The sequence below is a fragment of the Manduca sexta genome, chromosome 9 (genome assembly GCF_014839805.1).
Source record: "Manduca sexta isolate Smith_Timp_Sample1 chromosome 9, JHU_Msex_v1.0, whole genome shotgun sequence".
In the NCBI taxonomy this organism is placed as follows: domain Eukaryota; kingdom Metazoa; phylum Arthropoda; class Insecta; order Lepidoptera; family Sphingidae; genus Manduca; species Manduca sexta.
In genome coordinates this window covers 13,215,518-13,236,151 of record NC_051123.1, presented here as the reverse complement: position 1 = coordinate 13,236,151, position 20,634 = coordinate 13,215,518, and the positions used below count along the sequence as shown (strand labels likewise).

The 20,634-nt window shown below is 35.5% G+C and overlaps 1 protein-coding gene across 1 annotated transcript in view; it reads left to right on the top strand.

Annotated features, from left to right (window-relative positions):
- Positions 1-20,634, top strand: part of LOC119188519 (serine/threonine-protein phosphatase alpha-2 isoform) — a 57,722-nt gene that overhangs the window by 11,151 nt on the left and 25,937 nt on the right. Inside the window, exons 4-5 of the mRNA XM_037436661.1 lie at positions 3,225-3,387; positions 13,453-13,541. Coding sequence (XP_037292558.1) covers positions 3,225-3,387; positions 13,453-13,541 — 252 coding nt within the window. The remainder of the gene's footprint in view (positions 1-3,224; positions 3,388-13,452; positions 13,542-20,634) is intronic.

Below are 20,634 nucleotides of genomic sequence, written 5' to 3'. Positions count from 1 at the left end.
TTCATACTAACATAATAAATTGTAAAATTATCTGTTATCCATTCACGGCAAAATCATTAAACCAATTTTGATGAAATGTATGTAGTAAGTTTGAACCATACGAGAGGATATCAATATTCACCACAGTCGTCTCAGCTTGCTTAACTGTTTCTTTGTATTCCATTTCTATATGGTCTACAAAGCGATTGGCAACTATAATATTTAGTGCATACTATAAACATGTTAAGTACATAGGTCAGGAACATACCCTATTCAGGCCATGAAGGTCTATAGATGAATACCAGCAACCACATAGGGCTATAAGGATTAAGAACTGTGTGTAACTACTGAACATAATGAGACCTAACATCTCATGTCTCAGAATGGCGAGCGCAGTGGAATACTAAACAATAATTAGTACTTAATTCATGGTGTTGGATGGTGTTTCCGCTGTTTATGGGCGGTTGTATCCCTACCATCAGGCGAATGGCAATCTTGTCTCGTCATTCAAAGCAAAAAAAAACTTCAGTGCACCAGATATCTAATACACAATGAACAAATTTGTAACATTTTGAAATATTACTCATATAAATTTAACACCTAAGTTGATTCACAGTTGTTAAAGTAATTTAACACATTGCCCTAAATGTTGCATCAGATTAATATTGTTGATTTTTATCTTACCTCACCAGGTACTGGCTCACCTGTTGTCTTTTGAAATAGTTTATTGCTTAAAGCCAAAATTCTTATGATGTTTGCATTATTTTTGAGTTCATATTACTTAGGTGTTATTAATCTAATAAATTCTTTGATTTGTCAATTGTATAAATGTTAGAATATTATAAAATGTGTGAATTATTGCATTGTCAGTATTAAAGGCATTACAGTTCCTTTATAAATCAAATTACTTCCTTCCGTTCCTTTATTAATTATGAAATGTATTCATGTTTATTTAATTTATTGGAAAATATTAATATGCCATATCCAGCAATGGTAAAAAGGCAAATAATAATGTTTATTTGAATCATTGAATTTCTTTTGTTTATATTCCAATACTAACATTAAGACTTTCTTGGAATTTATCATTATCTTGTTGGTATAAGTGGCATCCTAATAGTTCTTCATAAAAAAAGCTATGCTTTCAAACTATTTTCATCAAACTACAAATTGCATATTATTTATTTAGCCAACTAAGAATTGAGAGATTACACATACAAGATTGTAATAATACTCCTTACACATGTTGAGTAATAATACCATGTATAAGCGCACACCACTCAAATATAAATGCACAACATTGTAGCACATAACATTGTGGACATAACATGGCACATAAGCATTCATTTTCATCGTAACATGTGTTATTATTGGTACTTAAAACACCATTTGTTATGAAATCAGTCTGAATACATAGAAATCAAAGTGCAAGTTATTTCATAATGTAATTTTGTGTGGGTGAATGTTTCTTTACTAAATTGTGCCATTTGTGGTCCACATCTTTGAGTGCAGGACTAGCTTATCTAAAAGGATAGTTTAGCTCAATACAAATGTAGTTTTAGATACTAGTTTATATTTTATTTAATATATTTTTAAAATTGTTTAATTATTAAATCTTAGTTGTCCCGCTAATGGCCATATTATTGAACAGATAAAAAAATTATATGGTATTAATCTGGTAAAATACAATCTGCATTATATACAATATGTTTAACTGTGTAATAATTTTGACATCTATTTGTTAGACAGTGCAAGAGATATGTATCTCACTTTTACTAATATTATTTTATTGATATATAAAACTATTTTTCCGGATTTCACCGCGGGTTTTATATTACAATTTTCTACTGACGTTTCGAAGATCTTGCAGCCTTCATGGTGAAGGGGGACTGTTATTATTTTACTTGAGGGGAATATAATTTTACTTCACTAATACAACAATCGCGGAATTTTGTGAAAATTATGGCGTGTTTGTAGAAGTAATAGCAGAAACAGTTGAAGGGATCTGGCTCATGGGTAGATCATGCCCCGAATTAACACATATGCTTCATTTTTTAAGACGGCCATTGCGTCGTCCTGTAGGAGCGATGATTCGCAAAAGTAATTTCGGAAATTTTGTAGCAGGAAACGATTTACACACGGGAGAGGCCGCGAGCAACACCTAGTGAAAACAATAAACATCCCATAATCATTTTGCAGTTTTATAAACTATATTACTCATAATTGAAGACCTTTTTGTTGTACTCAAAGATAAGATAATATTGCATAATGTTTTGATATCTCCATTAACCTGTTCAAAACTGGGCAAGTTACAATAACATCTGAAGGGTAAAATGTCGAAAGTTGTATTACAAGTCTCTAAGTATTAAAGGAATAAAATATGATTTCAAATTATACTGAACAGCAAGGATTTTATGTAATTAATGAATTATGCTTGTTCATTGCTTTAGTGGCTTATTTATGCATTGCGGTATTATTCTTGAAAAGCTAGACGTTTTGTGTATCTGTAATATTAGCTGCCTCATCAAGAATTAAAGATAAGATCATTTTATTGACAAAGTTCTATTCTTTCCGTCAAACAAAATATATGTTTTTTGCTTAATAACTCAACAATTTAATTATCTTTATTAAATAATCCGCTAAGAGATTGAAACGAAAAAATAGATATCAAAGTATAACTGTTTACTAAGCTATTTGTTATAACTTTACAATAAAATTACGTACGTTTAGTTTACATTAATTATATTCTTTCGTGCAATTTTTGTACGTACAGATTGTGAGTAGAACCGCAAAACTGTTTAACAGCATTAAAGAATATGTGCATCCGGCAATCATTTATCCCTCAAAATGCTTCACATTCACACCTTTTATCCCTGAAAGGCTAAACAGGAGTGTAACCAATACTCCCAACATTTTGCCATGTGTATTCCACCCTATGAGGTGATAGTGGCAGAGTCTATGCAACAACACTCAATTTTGAAGGGCTAAGCAGAGACGTAACCAATGCTCTTATCATTTTACTATTTGTATTCCGCCCTATGAGGTGATGGTGCAAGTGTCTATGCAACAACACTCAATTTTGAAGGGCTAAGCAGAGACGTAACCAATGCTCGTATCATTTTGCTATTTGTATTCCGGCCTATGAGGTGATGGTGGTTGAGTAACCAACAACACTAATTATAAATTTTGTTCCAGGTGACATTCACGGCCAATACTACGACCTGCTAAGGTTGTTCGAATACGGCGGCTTCCTCCGGAGTCGAACTACCTTTTCCTCGGTGACTACGTGGACCGCGGCAAGCAGTCCCTCGAGACCATATGCCTCCTGCTGGCTTACAAGATCAAATACCCAGAGAACTTCTTCCTTTTACGCGGCAACCACGAGTGTGCCAGCATTAATAGGATTTATGGGTGAGTCTTATTTATATAAAACATAGAGTTCATGTTTGGATGTTGGTGTTAGTTATGTATATGCGATTAAATGGATTATTCAGTTACTCTATTTTTATATTATTTACCGTTATTTGTAGCTTTCGTAGTATTGTAGGTTGGGAAACTAAAATCTAACTTGAAGGTTGAGACGAATATAAAAATACGTAAATCATAGCGAGTAATATTTGGCCTCATAAGTTCATTTTATAAAATTATTCGGTCAATGTAAAACAGTGTGCATACTTGGACTTGATTCAAATTGAAGGTTAAAACAAAACATGATTATTTGTTAAACGTATATTATAAATCCTCCACAATGATTTGTTTATCTCTCCGTGTGAATCATGGGCGTCAGATATGGATAGCTTTCCATTCCGCAATCGCTAATCAAATATTTGCGGAATGCGGAGTATACAAATATTTGTCCTTGTTGAATGTCGCTTAGTACAAATCACAGGTTTCCTTGAAGTAAATTAAAAGTAATTTCACTTTATCTACCCATGTTAATTACTCGCTAGTTTTTCGGTAAAAAATTACGCCATTTAGACGGAGGCATTTACTGAAGTTATTTATGTATACGTTAATTGTCGTTTTCAAAATATTTTCATTGAAATTAGTTAAACCGTCCTGGTTTTTGCGACATCAAATAGAAAAAAATCAGGAATAAGTAAATAAATTGACGATTGCCACAAAAACATTCAACGTCATAATATTTTGTACCATTTACCCTTTAATTTGTGACCACTTTTAGATAATACGTTATCTTATTAATTAATTATTTCGCTGATTAGACGAAGCGTTAATCAATGCCTCGTGTGTTTGGTACTTGCGTAGTATTTATATTGTGGATAGATACTTATAATTATATCTATATAGATGTCCAAGAAAATAAAAATCCTCGCCATGTTATAGCAAATTACCGGTGTAATTTCTTATAGTTATGGACTTTAGTTTGGTTTAGATCATACTATCAACCCTCTGCTGGTTATAGATTTCCTCTATTAGACACTTTTCGGTCCTGTGCGCTGGATGCCGGCATACTTCGCGATCTCATCTGATCATTGGGCAGGTCGTTAAATTCGTTATTATTTTACTTTATACACACATACATACATTATACATCACCGATAGATAAATGCCCTATACTTAATATAGATACCCACGTAAACCCAAACATATCTTAACACAATCCTTACAATGAAAATTGGATATCAAAAATTCTCGATCCCTCTAGTTTCGTCATAGTTTGCTGTACACTGTTATGTAAACATTGTGTTGATAGTTAAATCATTTTGTAAATTGTTTACATATAACGCACCATTAATTATTTACACGATTAACTTCAACCTTCAAAGCCTGTATCATCTTGACTAGGTACAAAGACAAAACATTTGTATGAACAGCCTCTGTCATAAGTGAATTATTAATTTAAATTAACCCAGTAAAAACAAAAACGGAATACGAACAAAAATTTTCTATAGATTCTTTTTGTAACATTTGGGTTTAATTTTTGTCATTCATAGTTATTCTCATAGTCATGTCCCACTGCTGGGCAATCCAACTCTTATCTAAGTGTCTACATATTTTATTGTTTACAAATTATGCGATAGCGAACTTAACCAGTATGCCAAGATAGTTCGGTAATAAAACGCAGAATTGAGTCAATACATAAAATATTTTTTTTAATACGAGAACAATGCACTGCACTAAAACAAACGGTATGGAAAAAACGAAAGTGTGTTAAAACATTTCGTTTATTCGGAAATGTGTAAAAGCGGTTTCGTTCTCGGTCGAGTAATTTCCGAAGTCATGGGAAGTGAGTACGGGAAGCGTCGGTCGCGGTCGGTCTCGCGCGGTGTGCGTACGCGCCGACCAATAAGCGTTCAGTGACGAGTGAGGGAACTCACACGCGCCACTTACGCTGTGAATTTATATGATACTAGGTTTTTCTTCGACTCTGTCTGCGTAAATGTTAGAATAAATGCTGTGCAGTTTGCACTTTTCCCAGCTAAAGGTATAAATATCAGCCCTGCATTATATACTTGCCCACTGCTGAGCACGGGCCTCCTCTACTACTGAGAGGGATTAGGCCTTAGTCCACCACGCTGGCCTAGTGCGGATGGTAGACTTCACACACCTTCAGAATTCCTATAGAGAACTTCTTAGATGTGCAGGTTTCCTCACGATGTTGTCCTTCACCGTTAAAGCGAACGATAAATTCACAAAGAATACACACATGATTTTAGAAAAGTCAGAGGTGTGTGCCCTTGGGATTTGAACCTGCGGACATTCGTCTTGTCAGTCCGTTCCACACCCAACTAGGCTATCGCCGCTAAAGGTGTATTATGATGCAATTAAAACCCCAAAACTTAAAAATACGCTGGTGGTAGGGTATCTATATCCATCCGGATAGTTACCACCGTACGTAAGCTGTAAAGCCCGCGATAGTGGGCCACGCCAAACGCCAAAACCACACAAAACACAAGGTCTGCTTGTAGCCATAACCGAAAATGTTTCCTTAACATCACCCTTGGTTTAGTGAGTCATCGGGTTGAATCATTGCCGTTAAGGTTCGACGCTCGGATTCCAAAGCAGTCCTTGTGGGTTTGTTATTGAGTTGGGTTAATGTGGCGCCTAATTACTGCGGGGTATACAGAGTTTGAAGTGTGAATGATTTTATACAGATGCAAGGTTTATGTTTAGCCTCAAGATTCCTTAACGTTTTAGGGAAGTGTTATAACATTTGGATCGGAATGTTAGGCCTTGATATATTTCATTTTTGGTTATAATACTCTAGACTTTAAAGCAAATGTTGATATACGACTTGTATTAAACTTAAAAATCATGTAAATTCCTACAATATTTCTGTATGTTCATGTATTCTGCCAATACTTCACGAATACTTCGCAGTTCACAATTTACCAAAAGAATATTGCGGTTAATAAATAATCACAACTCATACACGGTGCTTTAAAAAAAAACGAATTTATGACTAACCCGGCGTTAAGGAAATGTTTATTTTCCTCATTTGAACTCACAATTCAAATACCTGTTTGATTTATATTTGTAACTTTTAAGTTGTGGGCGTCGGTAAATCTCACTGACCGTATGAAACGCAACAATAAAAATATTTTCACAGTTTTATAGAAGGCAGCGGTTTTAATTTGAGAAATTGGTACTAATAGATTAACCGATCTTAGGGTACGGAAACTGCTTTACAATGAATTGTAATTGTAGAGCAGATGTCGATATAAAGTCTCTTATCCTAAGCTTGGATGTCCACAGGTGTAATGAATACAGAAATAACATTCCAAAAACAATGTTATACGTATACGTACGTTGTATGTACCTTCGTGTTATAAATTCGAAGATCAATAGAAGAATTGCCTTTATTTTTACTTTATTATAATTGAAGATGTCCGCGGCGATCCCAAGTTATCATAAGTTTGTTATTCGTCGGAGTTTGATTAAAGTAAGAAGGAATGCAGTCGATCAAACTTGTTATGATCGAGTATAGGCTGTGCTTTTGCGTTTATGGGTCTTCCTTTTGCTGTAAAAGAAAACAATTTATTTATTATTTACCTTTTTATTTCGAAACATCTTTAAGTAATACACAGCACAAGTATCTTAATGTTTTTCTTTAAACTTAGTATAATTTGAACTGTAAACAAATACTAATAACTTCAAATGACTCAGTTTCTTTTACCATTCTTATATTGCTTGACTAACACACGCCTATATACATAAAAGAAATATAGTTTAAAAAAATATTTCGTAAGCGTGATGTCATCCGTTTATCAGCAGATAGCGCGTTTTACACGAGATATCTACGGACTCGTGATAAAAATATCAAACTGTATTTCATATATTGCGTTTTATAGAACACTTGACTGCGTATGTTAGATTTTATAGCCTGACCAGGAACATATAAAACTTCGCCGTGTTGTTGTGTAATATGGAACTAATTTTGTATTGAGAATGATAATTCGTCCACCAGATTCTCCGTATATTTGACAAACATCCAAACATGAAACACTTTCGCATTTACAATAGTTAAAGGTTTTGGATCCTCGTCCGCAGTTTTTCACATCAATATTAAAGTTTAGTTTAGATAGGGTAAACTCAACTGTAGATCTTTGCGTTACCCAATTTATATGGTTTAAGAAAAAACGCAGAACTTTGTCGAATGCAATGTTTTTTTATCAACTGTTTCGCATCACGAGTGGGGTTGCCATTTCCTGGTTTTTATCTGAAACACTGTGTAAAAAAAGATAATATTGGTGATTTTACATGAAAAAAAATTATCCACTTCAAAATAAGCTGACACATGTTTGACAGTGAAATCCGAATCGCGATATCTCGTTTCTCCGTCGGTTGTTTCCTCGCTGTGTTACAGTGGCGTCGTCATATCTGAGTCACAATTCACAGCTAGTGAAGAATGTGCGTTAAAATTACTATTTGGATGTTAACGAACATTGCTAGGATTGTGCAATAAATGATTATTCAATTAAGTTGTAAAATCATTGTGATGCTATCATTATGATATTATAGTATATGTATTAAAAAACACATATTTCCCATTCAAAAGTAGCCTAATTAGTTAATTCAGGACATGGTCTTGGCAAATTTTATCCAAATCAATTCAGCGTTTGCTGCACTTACTTCTTAACAAACATACAAACTTATGATAACTTATATCTTATATCAGAAAAGATATGATAATTATTTTCAACCGCTGCTGAACCTAAGCCTCCAAATGAATGCCAATCGTCTTAAGGTTATAGCTTAAGGTCCATTTTTCATACATTTTGTTTCACCTTTAATCTGGGTAACTAAACAAGTATTGACAAGTAAAGAATTTAAATTCACGTCTAGTTAGTGACTAGTTCTCGCAGAAAGAAAAACGTAAAAATAATTAATAATCATGGATATTTCGGCCTTTAAAATTTCGTCGTATTAAATTTTAAAGGCCGAAATATCTAATATAGATGATAGATGATATGATGTTAGATAGATAAATATATAATATATAGATTAAAGGTGAAACAAAATGTATGAAAAATGGACCTTAAGCTATAACCTTAAAGGGTAGCTCGTAATCATTGGATACCTGCCGACTTTTCCTTTGCCCTTTTTGACTGTACAAAATAAACAAAATATTCATCCGAAAACCGGGTCTCGTTTTACATCCACTGATGTTTCATACAACCTTAAGTCTTCGCAGTTCGCACATCTTGTCGCTACGCAAAAGTTACAATTTGAAAGTAACCAGAGTAGAGCGTGTACGGCGGTTGCAAAAGATTTTTGAAATGTTTTGAAATATCCAAGTTGCTGCACAATATTTGATGCAACATTAATTATGGCAATCGTTTGTTTCGTACGCTAGCTTTGTTGGCTTTGTGGTTATTGGTTTTTGAAGCTGTTTTTCATGTATAGACTTCAGATTACCGATTAATAATTAGTATTAGGTATTGACGTATATTTTAAAGACACGAAAGTCCATATAAATTATTTGTTCAAAATCTGAACTAAAATGGCAACTAAAACGTCACTGTTATAATCTTTCATTCACTTGAGCAACAAATAATTTTACTTACTTAACTAATATTTTTACTCACATCCAGGTTTACACGTAGACTCGAGTTCTTATATTATGATTGTCACTTCGTACATAACCGCACGCTGTCAATGTTGAAATTATATGTCAGTCAGGTGTATGGATTGCAGTACAGTTGAGTCGAACGTGTATATATCGATAGTATTAGACCAAACATTAAAAACCTAAACATTAATGTTTTCCTTAGACAATAGTAGAATTTACATTCTCTTTTAATTAAAACAAATACAAAGCAAGGGCATTGCAGTCAGATTAGAACGACATACTTATTTTAATTTTGATATTTAAGTATTATAATGTGTTATTTTGTGATGAAGCCTTAAATTTTTTGATGATACTGACACTTGAAAGTAGCTATTGGATAAAATATTTTGTGAAACTCATAATTTCAATCATTTTATTTCTAGTTCTTGATACTCATATAAATCAAATTCTCAGAAGCACTTATATGTATTATGTTTGGAATGGATCAAAGCGATGTTTCGTTGTTACAAAATCGAATACCGAAGTACAAGTGCTTCTGAGTCATGCGTATCTATGGGAATAACCATGTCTCATGCGTGCCACGTGGACGGAGGTGGATAGGTCGATATAGAATGCTGAACATCGTAAAGTTGCTTTTTGCGTACTGCAAAACAACTTAACCAAGTCGGATAGAAATAATGAAAAGTTTATGATTGAAATCTAAAGCTTATTGTATTTAAGTAGAGAACATATTTGCTTATCAGTATCGATATCGGTTTACAGCAATTCATTTTTGTTTGTTAGTCTAAAATCACCATTATAACGATCCGAAATACGTCTAAACACTGCATGTACACCTGTTTTTAGAATGTTTGTGTAACGTAAACATCACCGTCAAAAAGTTACGCATGAACCACACGTGTTGTACATATGTGTTGGATAATCGCAATTACGAACGGCTTGTGTGACAACCCTGCCAGTTCAATTAGAGGCATATGTGAACATTAGGGTTGTCAACATTGTATGGTTTGAAAGGAGGGTAATTTTGTGATTATAGAGCAGTGAAATTATATTTATATCCAGCTTTTATATGCATATTTATGTCCAAATAGCATTATATTAACGCATTTACGTTGGTTATCAATAACTATGGTGTACCGTAGACCGTGCTTGACATTGATCTTATCGATATAGAATCGATACAAGATAAAATCGACCATCGGTTATTGCACCGTGATCGTGACTTTCACCAAGATCATCTAGCGTAATTAATAACCATAATGATGTTTGTGCGATCCATCAGCGGGCTGTTTGCACTTGTCTCGACGTAACAGTGGAAGTGGATTACGACACGGCGAGTCGAGTCATTGTATGCCATTGAACTAGATATATTGGCCGATGGCCAAACACGGCCGCGTGATTAAAAACCATCTACTGGCCATTGTGTTTTGTCTGTCTATCGTGGATGGTAATTGCGGAGTTTCAGTAGACGATTTTGGTTACGATTAATCGTATCGTATAGTTCTAGTGAATTGTAGGTTTGAATATCTTTGACGGTTGTTACGTAGTTTCAGTAGACGATTTTGGTTACGATTAATCGTATCGTATCGTACTAGTGAATGGAAATATAGTGGCATTCTTGATCATGCGTTTGCGAATTTCCATCTTAGGTGCCACAGATTGTCTTTGCTACAGAACAAATCAAATGGAATTAAGTAATTTATTTCGGATCCATTAAAAAGGTTATAGTATAAGAGATTACGTCAATATTAGCTTTAGCATCAATTCGGAAATCAGTTTCCACCAGAGAATAACGGGTAAGAAACTAATGTTGCCATTTTCAGTCTATGCAAAGGTATGAAGTGGATAAAGTGTACAATAAAATAAAGTTATTTATTTTTCTATTTAGCTTAGAGAAGGTTATTTATTTACTTGCGGAATAAAAAATATTATTCAATATCCTTACGAGTGCAGAACCCTCTTAGGAATTGTCAAATAATTTAATGTTATAAATTTCTTTCAATATACTATTAATATTATACAATTTTTCAATATCTGTATGAAAATTTTAATATTTAAAAATTGATTGTTAGTCACGTAAGAAAGATTTCTCATAGCTACAGCAGTTAAGGTAACTGCCCTTATTTCTCCGTCACATAAATGTAACCGTTTACGTTTAATATCACCATAAGCTCATTGCAGTGCCATGCAGTACGACCTATTATTGAAAATAATATGGTGTTGTTGTTTATGGCAAGCGTTAGCGATTACCTATTCTTTGACGAATAAATAGCTTTTCTTTTCGTGTGTCCTCTCTTGGCTTGCCGGCAAGCCCGACAGCCACATGACATTACGCGTGACATTACGCGTGTCAGGGAAAAACAACCTTATTATGTAGTATATAAGGTTATATTCCCGCGACACACGTAAATGTCAATGTCACATTGAGAGGACCCACGAGTTAATACACACGCTCACTCGCGCTTTTTATCTCCGAAGGGGTAGACAGAGGCGCAACACGGGCCTCCACTTTCTGCCGTGTGTATTCCGATTTCCTTCCCATATAGTTATAAGGGCGCGCCTGTCATATCAGGCCCAAATTCCAGTCTCCGAGCTGATACTCTCAGAGGAAAAACACAATATCACTGGTTGACACCGGGATCGAACCTGACACCTCACAGCAGTCGTACCGTAATACAACTACGCCACAATGTCAGTCAATAGTATAGACAAATCTAAATTAGTTAAAAAATTACATAACTCTTGAGCACAGTTCGTTCCTATTTTGTTTATAAAAGTTTTTTTTTGTAATCAAACTATGTATTACAAATATCTTGCGAAGCGTCTCAATAACAATGAACGGTTTTGGCCTCGGAAAGTTTAGCGTTGAAAAGCGCCGGATTCCGTTCTCGAATTATTATAACTATATCAAGGTGGGATTACGAGGTCATATTTATACCACACTTACGTTTGGTGAAGGACTCTAAGGAACTAATTAAATGCCTAAGTTAGTAAGCCGTTCGTCTAAAACCGAAGCACTATGACACGCCTCGTAAACTGTATAATATGAAAGAAGTTTGGCTCTGTTGATACTATCAATAAAGTATTACGCTGTTTACAAGTATACATATACTAACAGCTTTTAAAATCATGCATCCTATTTGTAATTTTATGTTTTTGCCACAAGTGCAAATAAGTATAAGATTACATATATATATTGTTTTGTAATATTTTCTCATCATTTCTATTGTATTGTTTTATTTATTTATTCTCGCTAAAAAAATATCAATTGACATTCGTTATGATTTCTATTCCATACTTACATCAAACTTTGAACGTTGCGGTCTCGTCTCCACCAAAACCGACCGTGATCCCAAAAAGATCATCACAAAGAGTTACTATTTGCGTAACGTGTGGGCGACTCGTATGTTTTAATTATACTCGGTATTCTCGCAAAACGCGGCGAGCGTGGGCGAGTCTTGAACTCCATTCGTAAGGCGAAACGTAACTTCAGTGTGTTACGGTTTAATTTTCTATTCAGTTAACTAACAGACGCCCACGCTTCTCGACTGGAAAATTAAGCTGTATTACTTACTCTAAATATGTCCATAAATTGATGCGGTTAGAGTTTAATTCGCTATACAGAGAGTTACGTAACAAACGTCTAAGCTTCTTATTGTAGAATTGTGGTGAATTGCTTTGCAAAGTTCGGGTGGTGATGCTGCTGTTAATTGGCAATTGCTTACCATCAGGGGAGCTTCTTGCTGGGCCCTTATTCTGTATGATAGTGTAAACGCGTAACGCGGCCGTGTCATGTTATCTTCGAGAAATGTGCGTGGAACGGTATTCTGTAAGCCAAATTTCTATAGTCCTAAACATGATGCGTTGTGTTACGTGCTTGTTACGCATTGTTAAAATAACGTGCGGGATAGAGAATAAGGCCCCTGGTTTCATCAATTAATTGTTTATAAAAAAAAATTGGTAATGTTTTAAGTTCATACCTTTATCCTTGAAGGTTGGGCAGAAGTGTGAATAGCGAAGAATAGAAAGAGATAATTGCATACCTTCGGCTTCATATAATATTATAGGTTTCACCCGCCGACCCGTCCACGTGAAACTTTTTGCTGAATAAAAACCTCACTTGATATTTTCCCAAGTTCAAAAAGTAGCTTATAGCACTCGGTTAATGCAGCTCTCTATTAGTAAAAGAAATTTCAAATCGGTTTAGCAGTCCCAGAGATAATCCCCTACAAACAAACAAACCCACAATCTTTTCCTCATTATAGTATTAGTACAGATTTATTGCCCTACATTGTGTACCAGGGTAGGATAACGAATAGTATTATTGTATTTATTCGTATAATTGTTGTATTTAATTCGCTGTACTTTGTTAGGCGGAACTATAATATAATATAAACATAATGACCCCACAACGATAACAATGCATTGTTTATTGTTCACAGATTCTACGACGAATGCAAACGGAGGTATAACATAAAGTTATGGAAAACGTTCACAGACTGTTTCAACTGCTTACCGGTCGCGGCGATAGGTGAGTACATGGCTTTTTTTAACCGACTACGGAAAAAGGGGTTTTGATTTTTACTAATTTTTCAGGTAATTTTAGGTGTGTCCTTCGAATTCTTATTAGATGTTAAACTACTTATTGTACTTTTTGAAAACTATATACAATGTGATTCTTAATAGTCACGTGTGAGGCCACAATTATATTGTATTAGGGAGAGTAACAATTTAATTAGCTATTTTAATAAGCAAGGTGTCTCTGAAAAATGTGTTGAAATAAAAATACATAAACAAAAATTGCTCAAATATACGAAACATAAAAATATCCTGTCTGAAATCATGAAATATTGTACGGTTGTACTTTGAAACTGACAAACTTACATAATAATACTGCCGCATGCGTCAACGGCAGTTCTTTGGTCAATATCCTGCTTTGAACGCATTAAAAAAAAAGATACCTTAAACACGTTTAACTTTCCTGTTGTGTTCGACTCAAAACCAGCTAAACAATGCTTTAAATATCGTTTATACCACGCGCAAATGTTAACTCGAATCCAATTGACAATTTAACGAATGTACACTCTATAGATAACTTATTAAAGCCCAAAGTTACTGGCTAACGTTTTTCACAAAGATTGTTGCATATAACTCACATTAAGTCGTCTAGAATTTGTTAGGCATGCGGCAACGCTGTCTATACCGGCCTTATAGGTAATCTAGGATGGAACGCGGCGAAAGCGGCACTTGTTTAATATTACTAGTTTGATTTCCCTAAAGGCTTAAGGCGATACCTCAAGGTCCATTTTCATACATTTTGTTTCGGCTTTAATCTGGGAAACTAAACAAGTATTGGCAAGTAAAGAATTTAAATTCACGTCTAGTTAGTGATTAGTTCTCGCAGTTAAAAGAAAAATGTAAAAATAATTAATAATCATGGATATTTCTGCCTTTAAAATTTCGTCAGTGAATTTAAATTCTTTACTTGCCAATACTTGTTTAGTTACCCAGAATAAAGCCGAAACAAAATGTATGAAAATGGACCTTGAGGTATCGCCTTAATCGATTTTCTATTATACGTTTGTGTAATGATGGTTGGAAGCAGGTCGGTCAACTCATAAACGTCATATGAACAGTGGCGAAGTAACCGGCAAAAGGACTGCGTGGCATTATACTGTGCTCTACGTCCTTACCTTACCTTATTCATAGAGGTTATTTATCTGCGGACGGAGCATTGTTGTCATAACAAGTGTGTTTCTCAGCTTTTTTATCAGACAGCTTGCTGTTTCTTCAGCTTTGTTTATCTGACAGCCAAATTGATTCAAGTTGTATCTCAATATTAGCCAATCATAGCGGCCCTATGTCTACGCACTGCGAAGGCTGTCATGCCGTCAACACTGAGAAACAGACTTGTTATCACAGCAATGCTCCGTTCTTAGATAAATAACGTCTATGAATAATAGGGTTATATTTTAGATCACGTCTTTATAACCTTTTCTGGGGAGTTTTCTATGACAGTGTTAACTCGTAACGCGGCCGTCATCTTCGTGAAATTAACGTAGAATGGTTTATGGTAATTTTTATTGTCTTAAACGCGACGCAGTGTGTAACGTGTTTGTTACACAGTGAAAACAACGTGTGGCATAGAGAGTAGGGCCCCGTAGTATGCATAAGTGTAACAAGACATTCGCTAGCTATATGAAATCCCTTGTAACTAGCGAGTTTTCGTATTTCCCCACCAGGTTTCGAGCTGCATAATCAATCGAATACCACTTTACCCGACTCGGGAATAAATCATAGAACCGGTGACCTTAACATGTGGCATATAGAATGAGGCCACTGTAATATGTAGAAGTGTAACAAGACGACATTTCGTTAGCCATATTAAATCCCTTGTTGCAAGTCTTTCCATTTACCAGGCATCGGGCTGTCACAAATCGAGTATCACTTTACTTGACTCGGGAATAAATCATCGAACCCGTAGACCCGTTTACCGCATGCGCAATACTACTCAAAAAGACTCAACGAAGAGATCTAACAAGAATTTATCATTATACTAACGACCCGCCCCGGCTTCGCACGGGTGCAATGCTGATGCTAAATACAATACAGAAAAACTGTGAACGTTGTATATAAAAACATAGCGACCCGCTCTGGCTTCACACGGGTATAACATGACAAAATAACAGTATTTCTCCACTATTTAATGGATGTTATTATACATATAAACCTTCCTCTTGAATCACTCTATCTATTAAAAAAAAACCGCATCAAAATCCGTTGCGTAGTTTTAAAGATTTAAGCATACAAAGGGACATAGGGTCAGAGAAAGCGACTTTGTTTTATACTATGTAGTGATTCGTTCATAAATCTTCTGTTTTCAGTGGCCAGGTTTGAGGTATAGTCATACAGACAAGCGTGTCTGAAAACTGAATTAATAATACAAGATAGCAATTACACGACTCGGGCGAAGTAAAAGACGTTTTGTATTGCTTACCAAATCTTAATACCGATTCTAAATGAAGATGTGAATTTTCAACCAATGTTAATGGCTAGGGACGTTCACCTTTTCAAGGACATACTGAGGGAACGTCTAGAGAGCTTTCATGTAAATGTATACACTTGTAGGGTGGCCAGATGTCTATATTTTTAGGGTTGTTAGTTTTCAGCTATGAGTTTAGCCGAATTCCTTAATTTGGTGATATTGGTACTGGTTAGGAAGATACTTCGATGGCCCATGCACCGCGTACCTTAATGGCAATCAAGTATAAATATTGATTTTTTTATTATTGCTTTGAATGACGAGACGATCTTGCCGTTCGCTGATACTAACGCCCATAAACAGCAGAAACATCATCCAACACCTTGAAGTACAAAGTATAGTTTGGTATCCCATTGCGCTCACCATACTGAGACATGAGATGTTAAGTCTCATTATGTCCAGTAGTTACACTGGTTACAATGTCCTTCAAACCGGAACACCACACCGACTACACACTGCTGCTTGGCGGCAGAAATAAACATGGCGGTGGTACCTACCCAGGCGGACTCTCACAAATGAGAGACCTACCACCAGTAAATTCAAATTCTGTCTCCAATTGTATTATTGTGTTAAGCTTTATTAATCCTTATTTAAAATGTTATTGCGTTTTAAATTGAGAAGCCTAATCCGATAACTCCATACACAGCGCATGTAGATGCGAGGGTGGCGTTCGGCGATTGATCGAATTAGCTGCTCACCAGAGCGTTCACTGGACAATATGGCTGCGTCCATTATACTGCTTTGTTTCGAGTTGGATTTGTGAATATTTGCTGTATATTTCTTTTCGATGCGCATACTATACTTAATAAAGCATTCTGCTATATTTACTATAGTTGCTATATTTAGCTTCTAGATAGTTAACATGGCGTTATTCTACATTCATACGTGTTTTTTCCCATATATTTTAGTCGAATATCGAATCATATATCGTTGTAATAAAACTATTTACAGGGGGACCCCTCGTAACCATGAAGGCTGCAATATCTTCGAAATGTCGGAAGAAACTTATAAAAAATCGCGAAAAATTTTGAATACTTTTATTTCAATGTCTAACATTCACGTAAACATAAGAAATCATCATTATATTGTTGTTTGGCGATGTGACGAACGAATAATAATTTCACTTGGAAGTAAGTATCTGTTAATTCCCTAGTCGAATCGCCATGGGAGTAAATTAGAATCTGCCGGTGAAGTCAACATGTATATTGTATTGACGCCATCGGTTTTACTTTGATTAGATTGTTTGATAACGTGGTATCGATCGATGAATCAACCAATCTTAGTTTAGAACCTGTACGAAGATATACTAGTCAGAAGCTGGGCGGTATTTAAAAAAGCTGTATTGCAGTGATACACCACTTTATTTTACTGGGCAATTGTATTTTCTTCCATTAGTAGTGTTTGATATAATTATACCAATGCTAACCACGTGGGAGTGAAACGGCCCGCTATAAGGAGTGACGGCAAGGCTCCTAGAGTTTTTAGACCGGCTTCAAGTTTCATTAATGATTTAGTGGCCAAAGTTAGATTCTCTCGAAATTATGACACATTTGCGTAATTTAAATTGAAAGTAATAGTTTCACAGCGCCTCATTGTTATGTGGGACATTTAAATTACATAAATATTAGAACACACATATTATTTCATGCATAATTAAAAAAAGGAGCAACGACATCGACTACTTTGGGTACACACGACAAGGCAGTTTATCCATCACCGTGAAAAACAGATGTCAGTTTCATAACGCTTAGTGATTTTATGGATATCACTATCCTATAAATCGGAACCTCTCTTTACGTAGTCTTGCAGAAGAAATTATCTGTATCGGTAGATCATGGGGAATCCCGCTTATGAGAAATCTATCGGAAAACGAGAAAACAAATAGTAAATGTACAAAGAGAATCTGCTACAAAACTATAGGGTTTTAATATATCAAGATATTTATTTAAAGAAATCTTCCAAAAAAGAAGAAAAGCAGTGTTTTGTACCTGTCTAGAGTTTCTCATACGTAGTTGAGTAATTTGAAAATAAATGCACTTTATATTGCCTTTGTACATCAAACAAATGAAACAACTCCGACGGATCGGCGCGTATGATATCATGGACGGATTACCGTGATATCAGTTGATGGGTTTTGCTCGTTCCTGATAAAGGCTTAGTTTAGTAAACTTGATTATTGCAACGTGTATTATAAGTACAGGGTACATATAACACGACAAAATTATGTTTAATAATTGTTGTGTTTGTTTGATTAGTGATCATATTTCTTGATCGATAAATATATTTTGATGCTTTGTAGTGTTACGGTAGTTATTTGGTCTCCTCGGGGCTCTATCTCTTACGACACCTAAGTAAGTTATGGTTGTCTAGAATATTGTAATAAAAAATATATTTTTATTATAGCGCATATTGTAGGACGAGGCGAGAAAAACGTTTGCCTGACGGTAGGCCCCCCGACTGCCTATAAACAGTAGCAGTATACCATCAAAAATTTAAGTTTTCAACGTCATTGCAGCGCAATCATGCGGCATCAGTGTTGGGATTTTTGAACGCAACTGACAGATGTCACGACGTACTTATGTCAAATATTTTTTTCTTCTATCTCTCTGGTCGTTTTTTCCCTCCATATTGTCCGCTACGCATTTTGTTAATTTCTTACTTAAAATAAATCTTTATTTTGTTTAAACTAATCTTTGGACTTATTTCAACAATCAGTTTATTACACTGGATATCATTTATGGTTCTTTTATAATTATAGATTTTTTGGACGGTGGAGATTATTTCTTATCAAGTAGCTTCGTGGGCTTGCCCGACTGCAAGACATTTGAGCATTAATGTGTTTGTTTTCTCAGAATCGGCGAACATACAATTTGAGTATAAACCCCCGTTTCTTTGTTTCGTTTGATAGCGTATCACGCGGTAGTGGAATCCGTTTGTTTAGTACAAACAGCGTACACAAGGCGCGGCGCGTGGCGAAGGTCGGACGATGTCTATTTTCGATGCGATGCTCGCGGTTATGCTTAGTGTACAGCATATCTTATCTTAGAAGTGTTTTCTTCAATGTTAAGCCTTTTGTATACGGTAAAGGTAATTTGATGACTTGTTGCGAATTTTTGGGATTCGCGCGATTGGTTTTTGTAGTTCTTTCATGGAGTCGGTTTAGTGATTATGCGACATGACTGCCATAAAGAGGTCTCGGATTCGATTCCCGGATTGGTTAAAGTGATCAGTATCAATCTGAAGTCTTCTATCGTGTTCAATAAGTTGACAATATGATCGCCCCGATTACCAACAAAATTTTATAAACTAATATCTTCGCTATTCCAACTGAAATAACTATAGAGAATTACATAAAGACGCGCACCAAAGACAATGGGCTGAGTAAGTTACACAACCAAAGTTTATTACTGCAGAGGTTATGTTAATTGTTTACGTCACGGATCCTTGTCTGCCGCCGGGTCGCGCTTTCACCGCGTCGTAACTGGTGCGATGATGATCTCATGATTATTTGGCACCGTACTGAGGAAACGAGATAATGTAATGCTTACTTCCTCACTGACGCGAAAGCGATTTATATGTCCTTCCACAAAGAAATGGTCTGACGTTATTTATTGCTTGTAGTCTCGGGTTGTAGAGTTAGATGGTTAATTTATCTCGAAAAGAACTTATGGCATAGTTCTGGTCTTTGGTTTTTAAAGAACTCGCGGGTTTTGGCAAAGAACTTAGAATTATATGAAACATAGCAATAAGAAGAAACATAGCATAGCTCGTCATTCTGAGACATAGCATTAATCGAACCCGCACCTCACGTGTCACAGTCCGCCACTGCCCATTGGACACGTCACAAAAGAGGAAAGTCATCAGTCAAACGTAACACGAACGTTATCGGTCGGAAACGTGATAAATCAACGTGAGACATAGATCAACAGGCGACGTTATGAATATTGAACGGTATGCCGACGCCCGACGCGTTGTTATCGCTTGGAGTAATGTATAAAAGGGGGGGGGGGGGGCTACATCGTTTGTTTGACGCCAAAGTGGTACAAAAAGAGATGAAATAATTTTGTTTTTATACGAACGGCTAAGTGTACACATTGCTCCTACTGGTAAGCGGAGTGGGTCCATATAGTGTTGACTGAACGGAGATGGTTATCCCCCACCAGTCGGCACAATTATGCCGGCACGTTTGAAACGGGATCTACACGGGCTGATCTCGGAATACAAACTTTACGTAAAATCTTTGCGTGCTTACTTGACTGCGTTAGAAACACTGTTTTTATCATTGTCGACTTGAATTTTAGCATTTGTTATTTCTGAAAGTCATAGCAAGTCGTATCATCCCGAACAAAGATTAGTGTGACTAAGAAAATTGTCTGAAATTTTTGGAGCGAAGACAAGAGCCCTTTTTATTTTCTGTTTTCAGTTCGTTTGGACATAGGTACGTTAAAAGCACTACCATTTCCATTCTCGATCAATATGGAGACTTATAATCATCTTAAGCGTATAATAACTCTACCATAAAAGTGATTTGAACATACCGAACAGTATTGCAAAGCAAAACTAAGTTAATATGTAGCAATTA